This window comes from Scyliorhinus canicula, chromosome 3, assembly GCF_902713615.1.
Source record: "Scyliorhinus canicula chromosome 3, sScyCan1.1, whole genome shotgun sequence".
NCBI lineage: Eukaryota > Metazoa > Chordata > Chondrichthyes > Carcharhiniformes > Scyliorhinidae > Scyliorhinus > Scyliorhinus canicula.
In genome coordinates, this window is record NC_052148.1 from 42931630 (window position 1) to 42951964 (window position 20335).

The 20335-nt window shown below is 43.9% G+C and overlaps 1 protein-coding gene across 2 annotated transcripts; it reads left to right on the top strand.

Moving 5' to 3' along the window:
- The first annotated feature begins 3327 nt into the window (after window positions 1-3327).
- ino80b (INO80 complex subunit B) lies at window positions 3328-19876 on the top strand. Of its 2 annotated transcripts, none has more exons than XM_038793375.1 (5): window positions 3328-3464; window positions 8529-8718; window positions 10327-10433; window positions 15023-15222; window positions 17790-19876. In XM_038793375.1, exons 1-5 carry the CDS (start codon window positions 3425-3427, stop codon window positions 18246-18248), a joined length of 996 nt encoding a protein of 331 aa, XP_038649303.1. In that variant the 5' UTR covers window positions 3328-3424; the 3' UTR covers window positions 18249-19876. The 2 variants fall into 2 exon arrangements, with proteins under 2 accessions (XP_038649303.1, XP_038649304.1); XM_038793376.1 differs by having other exon boundaries at window positions 15050-15222.
- Window positions 19877-20335: the final 459 nt, after the last annotated feature.

Genomic DNA, 20335 nt, shown 5'->3' on the forward strand with positions numbered 1-20335 from the left:
GGTTGGGGTGGGGAGTCAAGTGGTGGGGGCTAGTCAGGTTGGGCTCAGGGGTGGCCAGGGGAAGAGTTGAAAGAGCAGAGGGTTGGCTTGTAAAGTCTGATTAGGGGTGTTTGGTAGTTCGGGGGGGGGGGGGGTAGTCTGGGTATTGGTGGGGAAATCGGGTGGTGGGTTCCGGCCAAGTTAGGAATTGGAACGGGAGTGGAATGTCAGTTGCATAATTCCCCAGGAGTTAGACTAGAATTTCTCTGTCTAACATTTCCTGGGTAACTATTCTGGTAAGTAAATCTGAACTGTCCAACGTCTCTAACACTATCTCCGGGTTGGAGAGTATTTTTTGGAGGGTCCTAGGGGAATTAATTGCCTGTCGGAAGTTCAAACCTCCTGAGAAATTCCCATGGAGTCAGTGTGTTGGGATTTCTGAGGTGTCCAGTTGTGTATCTTGGGAGTCTCTGTGTTCGGAGATGGGAAGATCTGGGCCAATTGGTCGATCAGAGTGTGTCTGTGCGGAGACTCAGATGAGTTTTCTGACAGGCCACAATGTAAGAAATATGGGGTTTTATATACTTTTCCCCATACTATGAAGTTTTGGATATTATACTTTAGAAATGTTTGTCTGATCATGTGGTAAGCAAAGAATTGGCTACTGGGTATGTTATAATCGGAGATTCTGCATCCATTGAGTAGATTAGGTGTAAATAAATAAAGACTGTCACATGATGATTAATGCTAACATGATGGATGAAACTAGACATTTATAGAGACAAAGGGTAGGAAGTCAGAATGATTCAGAATGATTAAATGGAAATTAGATCAGTATTAAATGATTGAGTCTGTCTAAAGTTTAACAATAAGGGACAAGGGACGGTTCAAAATTACCTGGCTTTGAACTCTGGTTGGAATTGTGTTACCAAAGGACAATTTGGACTCCAAATTGTCCACATGCCTGAGACATCATTTATTGTAGATCAGGATGTAACTATTTATTGTGCATCGACGGTCCACTAATGTAAAAGTGAATAGTGTATTGATCATATTGCCTGTGTTATGAATGATGCAAGTCAATTGCTTTTACCAAATCTGGTTGTACAGGTTCACAGAAGATCAAAGAGAGAAAGAAAGAGACAGCAGAAATAAGTCATGCCAGACCAGAACAAGCATTGACTGAGCTGTTCAGGAGAGTAAAGGTCATGTGTGACTCATAAAGCTAATTATTCATTGCTCTATTACTTAATAAACCCTCTTAATTTGTTACACTGAAACTACTGCGTACCAAGTTTTTGTCTTCAAGAGTCTGAAAAAAGGTTCAAGTAGTTTACAGAGCTTTAAAACTAGGAGGCGAGTGTCAGGCTAGTAAGTCACATATTTTAAATGCGTTTCCACACATACAGCATTTCAAAATTGCATAACTTGGTGACAACTTGTGATCCTCATATTCCCAACTCTAGTTGGACATATTTCATAGGATCCCTACAATGCTGAAGGAAGCCATTCGGTCCATCAAGTCTGCATGACCCTCCAAAAGAGCACCCCACCAAGGCCCACTCCCCCAGCCCCAGTTAACTTGCACATCAAACCCTGTAACCCCCGATAACCTGCACATCGTTGTCTATGGGTTCTGAAGGTTTCATCAGAAGATTTCCCAACTTCATCCTTTTTAAGGGAGGCAGGTGATGGAATTTAAACTCAATAAAATATCTGGAATGTAAAGGCTAAGGATGACCATTAAACCATTGTTGTAAAAACCCATCTGGTTCACCAGGTGGCACGATAGCACAGTGGTTAGCACTGTTGCTTCACAGTACCAGGATCCCACATTCGATTCCTGGCTTGGGTCACTGTCTGTGCCGTTCTGCACGTTCTCCCCGTGTCTGCATGGGTTTCCTCCGGGTGCTCCAGTTTCCTCCCATAAGTCCCGAAAGACGTGCTGTTAGGTCATTTGAACATTCTGAATTCTCCCTCTTGTGTACTCGAAGAGGCGCGGGAATGTGGCGACTAGGGGCTTTTCATAGTAACTTAATTGCAGTATTAATGTAAGCGTACTTGTGACAATAAAGATTATTATTATAACGTCCTTTAAGGAAGCAAATCTGCCATCCTTACCTGGCCTACATGTGACTCCAAACCCACAGCAATCTGGTTGACGCTTAACTGCTCCGTCAAGAGCAATTAGGAATGGGCAATAAATGCTGGTAGAGCATGTGACAACCACATCCCATGAACAAATTAAAAGAAAATCTGCCCAAACAGCCATTATGTCCGTCTGCAATATTTGAGTTACAAAAGTGTTCACGGAAGAAAATTTTTTTTTATTAATACTACCCTCGGGTTTCTAGGAACCCAAGACAATCCTGGCACATCAACAGCACTAATGGAGCATGGGCCCTGACAAAACCAAAGAACCTTCAAACTGAATATTGGAAGTTGACCCCTCCATATCATTCCTAATTCCATATTAATAATAATAATAATAATAATAATCACTTATAGTCACAGGTAGGCGTCAATGATGTTACTGTGAAAAGCCCCACCACATTCCGGTGCCTGTTCGGGGACGCCGGTAAAGAAACTGAACCCGCGCTGCTGGCATTGTTCTGCATTACAAGCCAGCTGTTTAGCCCACTGTGCTAAACCAGCCCTTATATTCTATAATTTGAAGAAAATTCCATCTCTTTACTCTTTCTCTTCTGAAGGCACTGATGCGACATGGTTGGCACTGTGGTTCGCAGGGCTGCCTCACCGCCAGAGACCTGGATTCAATTCCGACCTTGCGTGACTCTGTGGAGTTTGCACGTTCTCCGTGTCTGTGTGGGTTTCCTCCAGGTGCTCTGATTTCCTCAAACAGCCCAAAGGTGTGTAGGTTAGATGGATTAGCCATGTTAAATTGCCTCTTAGTTTCCAAAGATACACAGGTTAGGTGGGGACGGGGTTACAGAGTTAGAAGTGGGGCTGAATGAGGTGCCCTTTCGTAGGGTCAGTGCAGAGTTGATGGGTCAAATGGCCTCCTTCTACGCTGTAGGAATTCTATGATTCCCAAGGGGAACCACCTTGTCCAAAATCCACTATTTCTGTGTGAGCCTGGCTTCCAGCAAGTACCAAGGCTGAGGTCCCTCTCTGATTCCTGGGCCAATTATAGGACCTCATTCAGCTGAGATGGAAGTTGAGGCTTTCCTGATTTTAATCTCACTGTTTAGCAACATTCCACCTTTCATTCATGATCTCCCCCCGCTGCCATTTCTTCGTGAATTATTGCCTGGAGCGTTTTGTTCTGTCTTGTCTAGTTGCTGTGTGGACAGTGTGAGGGGAGGGGGAACCTTTACTCCATGGTGGGCCGGCAGCCCGGCTATTTCCGGCCGTTACACCGGAAGGGACCTGACCACCTCTCCCCCGTTTCAGTCAAATTCGGCCTTTAAATCGGGCAGTGAAGATGGGCAAGAAGAAGGAGGCGGCGGTGGAAAGAGGCCTGGGTAAGACGTGGTGGGGTTGTCACGAGTGGGTGTGGCTGGTGGGAGCGTCGGGGACGACCAACTTTAATCCGTGGGCCCGACCAACTTTAATCCGTGGGCCCGGGCCGATTGTTTCCCCCAAACTGAAACCGGTACCGAGGAAGAATAATTATTTATATTTGACAATGTGGATCCAATCAGAGAGCAAGTCCCCCCCCCCCCCCCGAGGCCCCGCGATTCATGACCGGGCCGAGCTATTCGGCCACATAAGGCATCGTGATCAGACTCCGATCGGGAGTGATGAACAGTGTCCAATTTAAGACCGGGGCGGGGCATCTCTTCCCCCCCCCCCCCCCCCCCCCCCCGAGAGTGATGGAGGCTGGGTCATAAACTGCCAACTCATAAAATCATAGAATTTATAGCGGAGAAGGAGGCCATTCGGCCCATTGAGTCTGTACCAGCCCTTGGAAAAGCACCCTACTTAAACTCCCACCTCCACCCTCTCCCTGTAACCCCACCAACCTTTTTGGACACTTAAGGGCAATTTAGCATAGCCAATCCACCTAACCTGCACATCTTTGGACTGGGAGGAAACCGAAGCACCCGGAGGAAACCCGCGCAGACACATGGGGGGGGGGGTGGAAGAAATGTGCAGACTCCGCACAGATAGTTACCCAAGCCGGGAATCAAACCTGGAACTGTGAAGCAACTATGCTAACTAACGTGCTACCGGAACTCCACAAAGGTTGTCCCCTGATCTGCTAAGCGCAAGTGTCACTTGCCTGGGTGAGTGCTGCTTCAACAGTACTCCAGAAGCTTGACACCATCCAGGTCAAAGCAGCCTACTTGACTGACATGTCATCCGCCAGCTTGAGGACTCACTCCTCCACTGCAAATACACAGTGGCAGCAATATGCACCGTCTACAAGATGCATTGCAGCAACTTACCAAGGCTGCTTTGACAGCACCTTCCAAACCAGTGACCTCTACCACCTAGAAGGATGAGGAAGCAGATGCATGGGAACACCACCAGCAAAAAGTTCCCCTCCAAGCTGCACACCATCCTGACTAAACAGCATAAGAAGTAGGAGTAGACCATACGGCCCATTAAGCTTGCTCCACCAATCAATATGATCATTGCTGATCTTGAGCTTCAACTCCATTTCCTGCCCGTTCCCCATATCCCTTAATTCCCTAAGACACCAAAAAATATTTCTTTCCAGCCTTTAATATATTCAATGACAGGGCATTCACAACAATTCCAAAGATTCACAGCTGAGTGAAGTAATTTCTCATCTCAGCCCTAAATGATTGGCCCCTTAACCGAGGCTGTGATTTAGATTCTCCAACCAACAGGAACAATCTCTCCGTGTCAACCCTGTCCAGTTACTTCAGAGTTTTTGTATATTTCAATTACTTTGTTCATCATTCTTCTAAACTCCAGGGAATAAAAGCCCAATTTACTCCACTTCTCATCAACCCCCTCACTCCAGGGACCAATTTGGTGAACCTTTACCGTACTGCCTCCAATGCAAGTATATACTTTTTTTAATGCGGTGACCAAAACTGCACACACTACTCCAGATGCGCTCTCGCCAAGACCATGGAGTTCATAGAATCATATAATCCTTACAGTGTAGAAGGAAGCCATTAGCCCCATCAAGCCCTATCGCTGTATCCCCAGCCAACCTTTGGACACTCGGGGCAATTTGGCATGTCCAATCCACCTAACCTGCACATCTTTAAATTGCTGTAGCAAGACTTCTTTATTCTTGTACTTCAAACCAATGCAATAAATGGCAACATGCTATTTTCCTTCCTAATTGCTTGCTGCTACTGCGTGCTAACTTTCCACATTCTTTATACAAACGCCCATCTTCGAACATCAACACAAAGTTTCTTCAACACTTCTTTAAAAAAATCTGCTTTTTCATTCTTATGATCAAAGTGAGTAACTTTGCACTTCCTTATGTTATACTCCATCTTTCATCTTGTTCCCCACTCACTTAACTTGTCTGTATCTCTTTGCAGCCTCTGTGTCCTCCCCCAACTTACCTTTCATCTTAGCTTGGCATCATCAGAAAACATTGATACATCTGTGTCCCTTTATCTAAGTCATTACTATAGATTGCAAGTAGATGAGGCCCCAACATTGAATCTGGTGGCACTCTACTATTCACTGCCTGCCAACTTGGAAAAGCCTAATTTATGTTCATCTTTCTTTTCTATCTGTTAACCAATCTTCTATTTATGCTGATATTACCCCTAACTCCATGAGCACTTATCATGCGGCACCTTATCAAAAGCCTTTTCAAAATCCAAATATCCTACATCTACTGGTTTCCCTTTATCTATCCTACAAATTACAAACCCAAAAGTTTGTCAAGCGGATTTCCCTTTTGTAAAACCATGTTGACTTGTTCTAATCAAACCATGCTTTTCCAAGTGCATTTTAAAAATTTCCTTCATAATCGATTCTCGCATTTTACCAACAACTGATGTTAGCCCGACTGGCCTATTTTGTTTTCTCTCTCCCTCCTTTCGTCAAAAGTAACTTCCAATCTAGTGAGACATTCCTGAATCTAAGGAACTTTGGAAAATCGTAGTCCGTGCATCTGCTTTCTCTCTGCAGCTGTTAGAACTCAAGGGTGTAAGCAGCAGGTCCCAGGGATTTGTCAGATTTTCGAACCTGAGATCTCTCCAATACGTTATCTCTATACTTGGTACTTTATTGCCTTTCTTCACTGACGCTGGGTCAAATTCCTGAAACTCTTTCTCTCTCTTTTGCCCCCTCCGCACCCCATTAACCGCACTCTGGATGTGCCTTCACTGCAACGGTTCAAGAAGGCAGCTAATCCCCACCACCTTCTCCAGGTTAATTGGGGATGGGTGGTAAATGCTGGCCTGGCTACTATTGCCTACATCCAGTGAAAATAAGTTTTTAAAAATCCAGGCCAAGTTTGGCTGATTTTTGATTTACATGGTATCTTGGGTTATGGGAGGCAGACAGCAAAGTGGTGTTTAAGCTACAATCCGATCAGCCTCGGCAGACATAGTTCCAGGGGCTGAGTGGCCTTGTAGCCACCTGGGTTGGCCACTTCCCGAGTTTAAAATGGAGATTCGCTAAGAACGCAGGGAAAAATGGACAGGCTCAGAAAAGCAAGCAGAATGCAAAGTGTCCTGTATATTCGAGTTGCAGAAAGCAGACAGCACTGAAACTGACGACCATCTACATATTAATGAGCGATCCCCGGGAACAATAGCAACAGTTAAAGATAATCGAGGTAAAGCCAGACTCCTCGGTGCCAGCAGGAGCCAACACAAAAGAAGCCAACGAACACTTGGGAACCGCCCAGTGATCATGGAACAGCCCCAGTATTGGGGAAATCAAACCAATCAATTGGAACATAGTCCAATCAATTGGAGCCAGGTACAGGGTCCGCCCAAAAAGGCACGAAACCCCTGGGGACTATAAAATAGAGTCCCCAAGTTCAATTTGGTCGTCTTGGCAGCTCTCAAAGAACTCTTGACCGTGGCTCTCAACTCGGAGAGACTTGCCTAGCAGCTGCACCAACAAGTAAGTGTCCAGTCAATGCACGCTACGAGATAGGCGCTCCTGACCCTTAGTCCATACCAGCTGGAAGCCTGCAGTCTCAGGATCGAACAAGAGGCCATTGTTCCCTGACCCAGTGGGTTCCTTTTCCAAAGCTAAGTATCGGCCTTTAGTGGTAGAAATAGTCTAGTTCTGTAGTATTTTATGCATGAGTAGTGATTGACTGTGTATATAATAAATGTGTTTTGATTTGAACCTTACTAACTGGTGTATTGAGTTATTGATCAGCACTTGAACTTGAACCTCGTGGTGGTATCATAAAGATACCTGGCGACTCTAGAGCAAGGTGATTAAACAGAGCAATTAAGTGTAAAGCACACTTAGCAAAACGAGCAACAGTCTACTCCTGGCTCCTATTTCTTGTGTTCTCAGGCTGAGCTCAACCCGTGAAGGGGAGTAAACCTGGGACTTCCCATACCGGTGTGGGCTGAGTTCTGCATTGGGGAGGGTATTGACTCATTAGGGGATCCACAATGGGAGTTTTAATGTACGGTGCTTCAATGTTATTGGGTTGGTGCATTGGATTGGTGGTTCATAGGAACAAAATCCTTGAGAACAACTCCTTGAGCCTTGCCCACCATTTTAGTTCAATCTTATTTTGTGCTTCAAGCTAATTACCTGCTTTTTGTCCATATCCTTTGATGCTGTTGTCTAACATAAACCAGTCGAAAATGAGTGGATGTTGGAAATCTGAAAAAAGAACTCTGGAAATACACAGTATAGTGTTCAATTCTAGTCGCCACACTACCAGAAGGATGTCGAGGCTTTTGAGAGGGTGCAGAAGAGATTTACCAGGATGTTGCCTGGTATGGAGGGCATTAGCTATGAGGAGCGGTTGAATAAACTCGGTTTGTTCTCACTGGAACAACGGAGGTTGAGGAGGTCTACAAAATTATGAGGGGCATAGACAGAGTGGATAGCTTTTCCCCAGGGTAGAGGGGTCAATTACTAGGGGGCATAGGTTTAAGGTACGAGGGGTAAGGTTTAGAGGAGATGTGTGAGGCACGTTTTTTACACGGAGGGTGGTGGGTGCCTGGAACTTGCTGCTGGAGGAGGTGGTGGAAGCATGGACGATAGTGACATTTAAGGGGCATCTTGACAAATACATGAATGGGGTGGGAATAGAGAGATACGGACCCAGGAAGTGTAGAAGATTTTAGTTTAGATGGGCAGCATGGTCGGCACGGGCTTGGAGGGCCGAAGGGCCTGTTCCTGTGCTGTACTTTTCTTTGTTCTTTGTTCACAAGTGTAAAACGACTAGAAACTTTTCTTTAAAGTTGAGCATTTTGAAATGTAAGATGCACAGTTCAGGTTGTCACCTGCCTTCGCCAATGGGCAGTTTAATATATAGTTGTAGTCCTTTATTAACTATTGATTTGAGTGATAGACAGCCCAGGGTGAGAGCTGGGTGATCAGCCACTCAATCAGCTGCTGTGGCACCATTTTATCTTGCTTTCTTTGCTGTTTTGCAGAAGACGAAGCTGGAGGGCACAGCTCTCACAAGAAGAAACACAAGAAGCACAAGAAACACAAGAAGAAGCATCACCAGGCAGACGTAGGGCTCGGCTTCTCCTCCGAGACTCTGGAATCTGATTCTGGCACCGGAAAACCCCAGTTAAAGCTTAAAATAAAATTGGGTGGGCAGACCATGGGTACAAAGAGGTAACGTAACTTCATTATCAGGTTCCACTTCTTTTGTTGTTTTTAGATGATACTCATTTTGAAATCTGTCAAGAAATGTTTCTGTATTTTCTTTTAACATTTAAAAAAAATAAATTGAATGCGCCCAATTCCTTTTTCCAATTAAGGGGCAATTTAGCGTGGCCAATCCACCTACCCTGCACATCTTTGGGTTGTGGGGGCGAAACCCTCGCAAACACGGGGAGAATGTGCAAACTCCGCACACACAGTGACCTGAGGCCGGGATTGAACCCGGCATTTTCCCTATTTCTGGTGTTCCATGTACGATCGTGGCAGAAAAATGGTGTGGTAGTACAGTGGCTATAGTACCGGACAAGCATTCCGATGGTCATTGGTGAAATTTCCATCATGGAATGATATTTGGTTTGTGGATTACACTGAAAAAGGTGCTAAATTACGGTGAACTAATGCTACCCCTGCCTGATCTGTTCTACATATGATACCTTCTGGTTGACTTTTAACACTGGTTGAAGTGAGTCCTTAAAAATATAATGACATGCGGTTAACACTGCTGCCTCACGGCACCGAGGACCCGGGTTCAATCCCGGCCTCGGGTCAATGTTCGTGTGGAGTTTGCACATTCTCCCCATGTTTGCGTGGGTTTCACTCCCACAACCCAAAGATGTGCAGGGTAGGTGGATTGGCCACGCTAAATTGCTGGTTGAAGTGGAGGTAGTAAACCACCTTGCTGTAAAATTATTGCTACAGCAGTTCAAGATAACCTGTGAGCAGTTGGGAATGGAGTGGCCGTACCATTGTTAACCACGTTCTGAGAAATTTAAAGTGCAGGAATGCACGGGATCTGTTGTGGATTGCCACCCTGTGCAATGCCCAATCACTTGTCCAATTATTCCATGGAAAGACAGGAATGTGCTATTTATGGATTGGTTGAAATAAACTTGTTTATTTGCAAAGCCTTGTCCCTCTTCCACTGGTGAGTTTGTTTTCCCTTCATGGAATGTGGCCATCACTGGCAATGCCATCATTTGTTGCCCGTCCCAAATTGCCTTTAATTCAGCAGTTTGCTCGGTTGTCACAGAGGGCAGTTCAGAGTCAACCATGATTCTGGAGTTGTATGTAGGACTAGACGAGGACGGCAGATTTCCTTCCCTAAAGGACGTTAAGGAATCGGATGAGTTTTTATAACGACCGCCATTTCCATTTCCATTACTGACATTAATTAAGTATATTTAAATTCCACCAGATGCCATGGTGGGATTTGAACCCATGTCCCCGGAACATTAGCCTGGACTGCTGAATTACCAGTCCTAGTGCTATTGCATCTCTCCGACTAAGTTCACCATGTGATGCAGACTGTATTGGGACATAGCTGGAGCCTGCAGTTGACTTTGTCAGCCCAAGGAATGAAGGACACTGTTTGACCAGATTCTCTGTGCTTGCTGTCAGATGTTTTGGGCATTGGTGACCTCCATGGTTCGAGGGTGAGGGGAGCTAAAGAGGTAGAATGGAAGAAAACGGAACCAAACTAGTCATGCTTATCCTTATCAGTATTGCACAACTTTATTTCTATTGTACATGTAATTCAGAATTTTTGTTTTTGTGTACCAGTGTGCCCCACTTTTCTTTGACTTCTGAACTGAAGCAGTCTCCAAGCCCACTGACAGTTGATGACGAACCAGATGAAGTGCCGTTGGATCAGTATCGAGCCTGGCTGGGTAGGTGCAATGCATCCTGACTCTCTCAAAAGAAAGCTTCGGTTTATGTACTTCTATAACCCTCGCCACTTTGTGTGGGTAAACTAGGTCAGTTGGTCAGTTTTAATGTGGTGGGATCTTTCTGTATATTTATAGGTGCCAATTTTGTCAGGATTCTCTTTCTTTTTTTTAATAAATTTAGATTACCCAATTATTTTTTCCAATTAAGGGGCAATTTAGCGTGGCCAATCCACCTACTCTGCACATTTTTGGGTTGTGGGGGCGAAACCCACACAGACACGGGGAGAATGTGCAAACTCCACACGGACAGTGACCCAGAGCCGGGATCGAACCTGGGACCTCAGCGCCGTGAGGCGGTTGTGCTAACCACTAGGCCACCGTGCTGCCCTAGGATTTTCTTTCTTGATGTGCAGCAGCAACCTAAAGTCAGAAACCTTAGATATTCTTTAAAGACTTTTGGCTCAGCAACATGGGTGCAAGCCTGCAGAAGAAATGTTACTTGGTTTAGAGAAGAGGGACAAGAAAATCAAAAAGAATTGTGCGCAATTTCCTAAATGTGGTCTAAGCAAGGTTGTATTATTTTATTTTTTTCAATAAATTCAGAGTACCCAATTAAGTTTTTCCAATTAAGGGGAAATTTAACCTGGTCAATCCACCGACAGTGCACATCTTTGGGTTGTGGGGGCGAAACCCAGGCAGACACGGGGAGAATGTGCAAACTCCACACAGACAGTGACCCAGAGCTGGGATCGAACCAGGGACCTCGGTGCCATAAGGCAGCAGTGCTAACCACTGCGCCACCGCGCTACCCGTATCATTTTAATATAACTTCTGTTTTCCAATACTGTTTCTCTTGCTATTCAGTGGATACATTGGGGGTCATTTTCCAATATTTATAGACTATGGAACAGGGCAGCTAATGTAACCCCACTATTTAAAAAAGACAGGCAGAGAGAAAACCGGGAATTATGGACCAGTTAGCCTGACATCTGGTAGAGGGGAACATCCATGATAAACTATTTAATAACGGCATTTGGAAAACAGTGGCGATCGGACAGAGTCAACATTGATTTACGAAAGGGAAATCATGCTTGACAATGCTGCTGGAATTATTCAAGGATGTAACTAGTAGAGTGATGAAGGGAAACCAGTGGATGCGTTTTAGTTGGACTTTCAATAAGGCTTTCAACAAAGTCCTACATAAGAGATTAGTGTGTAAAATTAAAGTGCATTGGATTGGGGGGAGTGTATTGAGATGAATAGAAAACTGTTGACAACCAAAGAGTAGGAATAAATGGGTAATTTTCTGAGTGGCAGGCAGTGACTATTGGGGTACCGCAGGGATTGGTGCTGGGATCCCAGCTATTCACAATATATATTAATAATTTAGATCAGGGAACTAAATGTAATATCTCCAAATTTGCAGATGAGACAAAGTTGGGTAGGAGGGTAAACTGTGAGGAGGATGCAGAGATGCTTCACAGCACAGTGGTTAGAACTGTTGCTTCACAGTGCCAGGGTCCCGGGTTCAATTCCCACTTGGGTCACTGTCTGTGTGGAGTCTGTACGTTCTCCCTGTGTCTGAGTGGGATTCCTCTGGGTGCTCCGGTTTCCTCCCAAAGTCCTGAAAGACGTGCTTGTTAGGTGAATTGGACATTCTGAAGTCTTCTTCAGTGTACCTGAACAAGTGCGAGTGTGGCTGCTAGGGGCTTTTCACAGTAACTTCATTGAAGTGTTAATGTAAGTCCACTTGTGACAATAATAAAGTTTATTCAGTGTGATTTAGTCAAGCCGGGTGGGCAAATTCATGGCGTATGCAGTATAATGTGGATAAGTCTGGCTCCCCTTCATCAATTCTACTAGTTACATCCTCGACTAATTCCGGTAGCTTTGTCAAGCATGATTTCCCTTTCGTAAATCCGTGCTGACTGTCCGATCCTGTCACTGTTTTCCATATGTTCTGCTATTAAATCTTATTCAATGGGTTCTAGAATTTACCCCAAATATGCCACTTTGGTAGCAAAAGCAGGAAGGCAGATTATTATCTGGATGCACATTCCCCTCTTTCAATTTATAGCCAATGAAACCTGGGTGACTTTGTATACCAGTTGCTGAAAGTAAGCATGCAGGTGCAGCTGATGGTAAAGAAGACAAATGGTATGTTGGCCTTCATAATGAAAGGATTCTAGCACAGGAGCAGGGATGGAATTAAACAGGGCCTTGGTGAGACCACACCTGTAGTTTCTGTGCAGTTTTGGTCGCTTATCTGAGGAACGATGTTCTTGCACTCCCTCTGTAGTAGGGAGGTTTACCAGACTGATTCTTGGGATGGCAGAACTGGTGGATGAGAAGAGATTGAGTCGGTTCGCATTATATTCGCTGGAGTTCAGAAGAATGAGGGAGATCTCACAGAAACTTAGAAAATTCTAACAGGACTAGACAGGGTAGATTCAGGAAGGATGTTCCCAGTGGTGGGGGCAGTCCAGAACCAGGGGTCACCGTCTGAAGATATGGGGTGAACCATTTGGGACTGAGGAGAAATTTCTTCATCCAGAGAGTAGTGAGCCTGTGGAATTCACTACTGCAGAAAGTAGTTCAGGCAAAAACATTACATGTTTTCAAGAAGAAGTTGGATTTGGCTCTTGGGGCTAAATAGATCAAAGAATATTGGGGGGAGGAAGCAGGGACAAGTTACTGAGTTGGATGATCAGCCATGATCATAATGATTGGTGGAGGGGCTTGAAGGGCCGAATGGCCTACTGGTCCTATTTTCTATGCTTCTATGAACTTGGCTGCCTTGTTTGTAGTTTGGTGTGGCATTATTAACCAACCCATCTTGGTACATTTTTTTAATGCTTTATGAATCTACACACCCGAATCCCTATGCCCTCTATCTCATTTAGCCTCTTATTTTGCAAGGAATATAAGGTTTCTTTATTCCTCCTACCAAAATACCAACTTGTCGAAATTGATATTAATTTTTCATTTACATACCCATTCTGCAAACAAATGTGGTCTGGGCACCAATTCCCATGGAAGACCATCTTCTACTAGTCTGAGTAACCTTGCATGATACCCGTGCACTTATAGCACCATGTCTCAAATGAATCATATATTCTTAAAATAATTTTCTGAAAGAAATGATCTAATTTGGATTTCTGAAGTATCTAAACAGCTCTTGTGTTCTGAAAATGATTGCTTTCGAAACCGGAGTGTAGATGGCAATAGTAGCACAAAAATGCTGCCAAGACTGGCTTGTAATGGCTGGTTGTAGGGGCTGGTTTAGCACAGTGGGTAAAATAGCTGGCTTGTAATGCAGAACAAGACCAGCAGCGCGGGTTCAATTCCCGTACCGGCCTCCCCGAATAGGCGCTGGAATGTGGCGACTAGGGGTTTTTCACAGTAATCTCATTGAAGCCTATTTGTGACAATAAGTGATGATTATTATTATTATTATTATTAATAAGACAAAAGCTAAAACAAAACTTGTAGGAAAATGTTGTAGTTATTGAGTGAGACCTCACAGCTCCCTTTATGATCCTCTTGGACCATAAATCACAATCACCCACTATAATTAGTTGTGAGATTAATATCAGTTTTTGACATAAAGCCAGCAATTTCATGATTTCGATGGCGCTCCTCATGAAAAACTTGCAATTTTTTTGGATTTGCCAAGACTAATGGCAGCACAAATTGTCTAGTAATTTCAGCGAATGGTTACAACATAGAAGGAGACCATTCTGCCCACCATGGCCATGCCAGCTTTGGAAGATCAGCTCACCTAATTCCATCACCCTCCCTTTTCCCTAGTAGCCCTACAAATGTTTTCTCATCCGGTAATGTTCCATTTCTCTTTTGAAGGCCATAATTGAGTCTGCCTCTATCACACACTGTGCAGTCCAGATCCTAACCAGTCACTGCAGGGGCCAGGTGTTGTTTCTTGTTTTTTATTGGGAGAGAATGAAGAGTGCAATAAAAAAAAGTGCAAATCTGATTGCTGGCTTGTATTTTCTTCACAAATTGCTAAATTAAAAAACAAACAAACGTGCTGAGCACCTTTAATTTGGCATTATTTTTCCAGCCACTGCTGTGTTTCCCAATGGGAGGCCCAGTCAGTTCTGCTGGTTGTATCACATATATATTGCCAGCACTAGGATGGTCCAGGACCTGAAAGCAGTGGTCTAACCTTTCACCTCCATGGCAAGCATATATGTCATAGAGATACTCAAGGAGGGGGAAGAAAATAATTTGTCTCAAAGAAAAGTATCTGTGTGGAGTTTGCACTTTCTCCCTGTGTCTGCATGGCTTTCCTCTGAGTTCTCCGCATTTCCTCCCCAGTCCAGAAATGTGCAGGTTGGATGGATTGACCATGCTAAATTGCACTTAGTGTCCAAAAAGTTTAGATTGGGTTACGGGGATAGGGTGGTGGTGTGGGCTTAAGTAGGGTTCTATTTCTGATGGTCGGTGCAGACTCAATGGGCTGAATGAGCTTCTTGCACTCTCTATTCTACGATTCTAAAGTCTTCTCCTTTACCTGTAGTCTTTTTTTATTTCAGTTATAAATGTGTGACAGTATAAATTTTGAGTAGGACAAGAATTGCCCATAACATTTGCAGATGAGGAGAGCAACTTGGATCCATCTCCTTTACCGGACCTGGATTCAGAAACTCTTCAGGTGCCAGAACAGGATGAGGAGCAACGATGGCTGGATGCTTTGGAAAAAGGAGAATTAGATGACAATGGGGAACTAAAGAAGGAGATTAATGAATCACTGCTGACAGCCAGGCAGGTGAGTGTTAGAACAGAGAACATAGAGAAATACAGCACAGAACAGGCCCTTCGGCCCACGATGTTGTGCCGAACTTTTGTCCTAGGTTAATCATAGATCATAGAATTTTGGACACTAAGGACAATTTACCATGGCCAATTCACCCAACCTGCACATCTTTGGACTGTGGGAGGAAACCGGAGCACCCAGAGGAAACCCACGCGCACACTGGGAGGATGTGCAGACTCCACACAGACAGTGACCCAAGCCAAAATTGAACCTGGGACCCTGGAGCTGTGAAGCAATTGTGCTATCCACAATGCTACCGTGCTGCCCTTAAGAACAAATTAATCTACACTCCATTATCCATGTACCTATCCAATAGCCGCTTGAAGGTCCTGAACGTTTCCGACTCAACTATTTCCACAGGCAGTGCATGCCATGCCCCCACTACTCTCTGGGTAAAGAGAGTACCTCTGACATCCCCCCTATATCTTCCACCATTTACCTTAAATTTATGTCCCATTGTAATGGTTTGTTCCACCCGGGGAAAAAGTCTCTGACTGTCTACTCTTATCTATTCCCCTGATCATCTTATAAACCTCCATCAAGTCGCCCCTCATCCTTCTCCATTCTAATGAGAAAAGGCCTAGCACCCTCGACCTTTCCTCGTAAGACCTACTCACCATTCCAGGCAACATCCTAGTAAATCTCCTTTGCACCTTTTCCAAAGATTCCACATCCTTCCTAAAATGAGGTGACCAGAACTGCACACAGTACTCCAAATGTGGCCGTACCAAGGTTTTGTACAGCTGCATCATCACCTCACGGCTCTTAAATTCAATCCCTCTGCTACTGAACGCTAGCACACAATAGGCCTTCTTCACAGCTCTATCCACTTGAGTGGCAACGTTCAAAGATCTATGAACATAGACCCCAAGATCTCTCTGCTCCTTTACATTGCCAAGAACTCTACCGTTAACCCTGTATTCCGTATTCATATTTGTCCTTCCAAAATGGACAACCTCATACTTGTCAGGGCTAAACTCCATCTGCCACTTCTCAGCCCAGCTCTGCATTCTATCTATGTTTCTTTGCAGCCGACAACAGCCCTCTTCACTATCCACAACTCCACCAATCTTCATAGCATCTGCAAATTTACTGACCCACCCTTCAACTCCCTCATCCAAGTCATTAATGAAAATCACAAACAGCAGAGGACCCAGAACTGATCCCTGCGGTACGCCACTGATAACTGGGCTCCAGGCTGAATATTTGCCATCCACCAACACTCTCTGACTTCTATCGGTTAGCCAGTTCGTTATCCAACTGGCCAAATTTCCCACTATCCCATGCCTCCTTATTTTCTGCATAAGCCTACCATGGGGAACCTACCATGGGGAACCTTATCAAATGCCTTACTAAAATCCATGTACAGTACATCTACTGCTTTACCTTCATCCACATGCTGGAGCAAACTTTTCTAGGAATAAAAAAGCACGTTACTAATGTGCAAATTGGCCAGCAATTTGAGGGAATTAAGGGATACTCCAGAAGTTCTGAAGCTCCGGCATCTCCTGGTCGATCTACACTCCTCCGCTGTTTGCTTCACACAATAGCATCTTGCCCCTAGCCTGAATGTTACTTGTAAGAACTTGCACATTGATGGCCCATTTAACTCACCATAGCAAGTTAGATTTCATGGTAAACGGTTTCACTCCTTCCTTTTGAACAATGTGACAATTGTTAATTCAGTTCAGTGCCACGCTCCAGAGCCAATGACAGCATGGACATGGAAATTGGGTAAGGGACAGAAAGTAGAGTAATAATGTTTAGTTTCTTTAGATTGGAGGGAAGTAAACTGTGGTCTCCCTCAAGGCCCACTGCACTTTTTGATAGATTAATGACTTGCACATGGATAGAAAGGACATAATTGAGGTTTGCAGTTGACATAGAGATCAGAAATGTTGTAGTAGGGCGGCACAATGGCGCAGTGGTTAACACTGCTGCCTCACCGTGCTGAGGACCCGGGTTCGATCCCGGCCCCAGGTCACTGCCGGGTGGAGTTTGTCCGTATGGAGTTTGCACATTCTCCCCATCTGCGTGGGTCTCACCCCCACAACCCAAAAAGAGGTGAATTGACCACGCCAAATTATCCCTTAACTGGGGAAAAAAAAAAGAATTGGGTACTTTAAAAAAAATTTATATATTTTTTTAATGTTGTAGTAATAAGGAGGATTGGAACAAACTTCAGGAGGACGTAGACAAACTAGTGAAATGGACAGACGTGGCAGATGAAATTTAGTGCAGAGATGTTTGAAATGATGCATTTTGGAAAGAAAATGAAGAAGGAATATAAAATAAACAGTGCAATTTTACAGGAGCTGCAGAAACCGAGATCTAGGGATATACTCACATAAATCTTTGACGGTGATGAGACAATTTGAAAAGGCTATTTTTTAAAAATCTGTTTCGATCCTGCTTTTGGGAAGTGCATCTCCGATCATAACTTGTTGCATTAAAACCAAAGATTACTTGGTGTGCAGTGTTTACCCAAGTTCTTCCATGGATCTTTTTTGTTTCTGCAGCGTGCCCTGCTACACAAACAGCAAAGCCAACCACTCCTGGAGCTGCCCATGGGTTATAAAGCGAAGGAGATGACCGAGGAGATGATGGTGAAACGCGCTGAGCGTGCTCGAAAGAGACGCCTGCAAGCTGCCAAGAAAGCCGAGGACAGCAAAAACCAAACTATTGAACGGTTGACAAAAACCAACAAGGCCAAAGTGAAAACGCTGAGGGAGAGAAGGACGAAGAGAGTGCACTATCCAATGATTAGATATTCAAATAATGCCACAGGCATTACAGTCTCCTTTCCACATGGATGTGCTGTGCCACTCCCAGCCATTTCACAGCCTGTCCCCACACCTGTAACCTGTGGGATAGAGGGCTGCTCAAACTTCAAGAAATACTCCTGTTCTAAAACCGGGTTACCTCTTTGCAGCCTTGAATGCTATAAAAAAAATTTGTTAATCCGGGGTTTGGCTTGATGGGCCGCAAGCTTTGTTTTTAATGTCGGTCCTGATGAAAGAGAGGCAAAGCTGCTACCTGTGGGCTACTGCACTAATGGGAACAATTAATTTGCCAGTAGAATCCTATGAATGGTAATAAGATTCTTCTGTAATATGAAATATCTACTGTGCTTTGTCTGGCTCTTTTTGTGACACGAGGTGGATCATGATGCTTGTTTCAATCAGAGCTAGAGTTGATATGCTTCATTAGTGGCAGGATTAATGGAAGTCTGCAGTTTAGTAATCATCACAAATAATGGTGTTCCTCACAGTGAGGGACAAAACTGTTTTCTGCAGTACCCAATGTAAATCTTCTAGTTCTAGTACAGTACAATCGGTTCCACAATGAAGGTGCTTCTACCCTGCCCCAATGATGCATTTCACCCCCATCGGTGTGATGTTTCTCCATTCCTTTCCTATGGTCAATTTGGAAGCAATTGGAGTTGTGGAACCTTGCTCACTTCAAAAGTCGAGATTTCATAGGACTCAAATAGTGAACAGAATAGATTTCCATCCCAACAGTCTGGATTGCATTCAAATCTAGGATTGCGGAGGCCAGTTTCCATTGCGCTGCACCACATAATCCCGCATTAAAACAATTCCCCTTCCTTCATTTTATTCCATGCACCCCTGCCACCACCCCCACAACAAAATACATAGCGGACGTGCTATGCCCGCACGGGCATGCACACAGATAGCTAGTAAACTTCTTGGAAGGTTATCTATCAGTAGAGACACCTCTGATTAGCACAAGCGAGGCAAACAAAACTCAGCAGGGTAACTATTAGACTGGCTGCCCACTCAAGTACAAGTTCTATTGAATTTGCTGTACAGCTTTAATGATTTTGGTGTAGATAATGGGATTCAAACTACATCAAGTTTGAATATAAAAACATCAAATGCTTCGAATACCCAGCTGGCCACATAGTGAGAAACGGTTAACATTACTGGTCGATGACCTTTCATCAGAAGTGGCAGTTTGAACGTACTGTGTTGGTGATAAACATTCCTCTTGGAATGTCTCCTGGGCATCTGTAATTTCAGAATGCAGGATTATCTAGATTTATGTTAGTAAAGAGGAAAGAAATGGTGAGCAATATGTATATAAAATCAAAAGATGGCTGCTTTATGCACACTCAGATGTTAAAAACTGATTAAAGTATCTTTTTTGTTGGGTGAAAAAAATTACTTCAGATACATGGGGATTATATAGCCAGGTGATGAGAACATCATCAGCATAGATAGAGCTGAAGCAGCATCCGGAAAGAACCTACAGTTCCACCCTGTCCCCAAATAGACAAAAACAGTTCTAAGGTTTTGCCGTCAACTACATTGTGTGTGTGTCATTTTGAGTGAGTGACTTCCTAATATTTGCCTTTGAGCCTGTCTCCTTGCTTTGCCTTCACAGTTTACCTTGAGCTGAAATGCTTGTTTCTTCAGTTTTGTTTTCCTAATGATGCTGGGAATCCTCTTCATTACTCATCTCTAAATTATTACGTTGGTTTAAATATCTCCTTTCGTATCTTTGGAATTGGATACAATACTGAAGATGTGGAAATATCTTTTTCTGGCAAATAAATTTCCAAATTAAATGTTCAGAAAAACAATTTGATAGTCTTTGGAATTTATTTGGATATTTTGAGACCTGGTGTGTGTGAAAGATTTCATAAGTTTCTCTAGCATCAGTGGCACCTCGGTATGGGAATTTCTTCTTATTGTGTGTAGAAAGTAGAAAGAGGTAAATTATTGGAGAATAACTGCCTAGTCCTCTTGCCTTTGCATTTTGAGCAGGAAACAAAGTTTCCTTTTCTATTTTTTTTTTTAGTTTACAGTACCCAATTCTTTTTTTCCAATTAAGGGGCAATTAGAAGCATAGAAAATAGGACCAGTAGGCCATTCGGCCCTTCATGCCCCTCCCCCAATCATTATGATCATGGCTGATCATCCAACTCAGTAACTTGTCCCTGCTTCCTCCCCCAATATTCTTTGATCTCTTTAGCCCCAAGACCCAAATCTAACTTCTTCTTGAAAACATACAATGTTTTTGCCTGAACTACTTTCTGTAG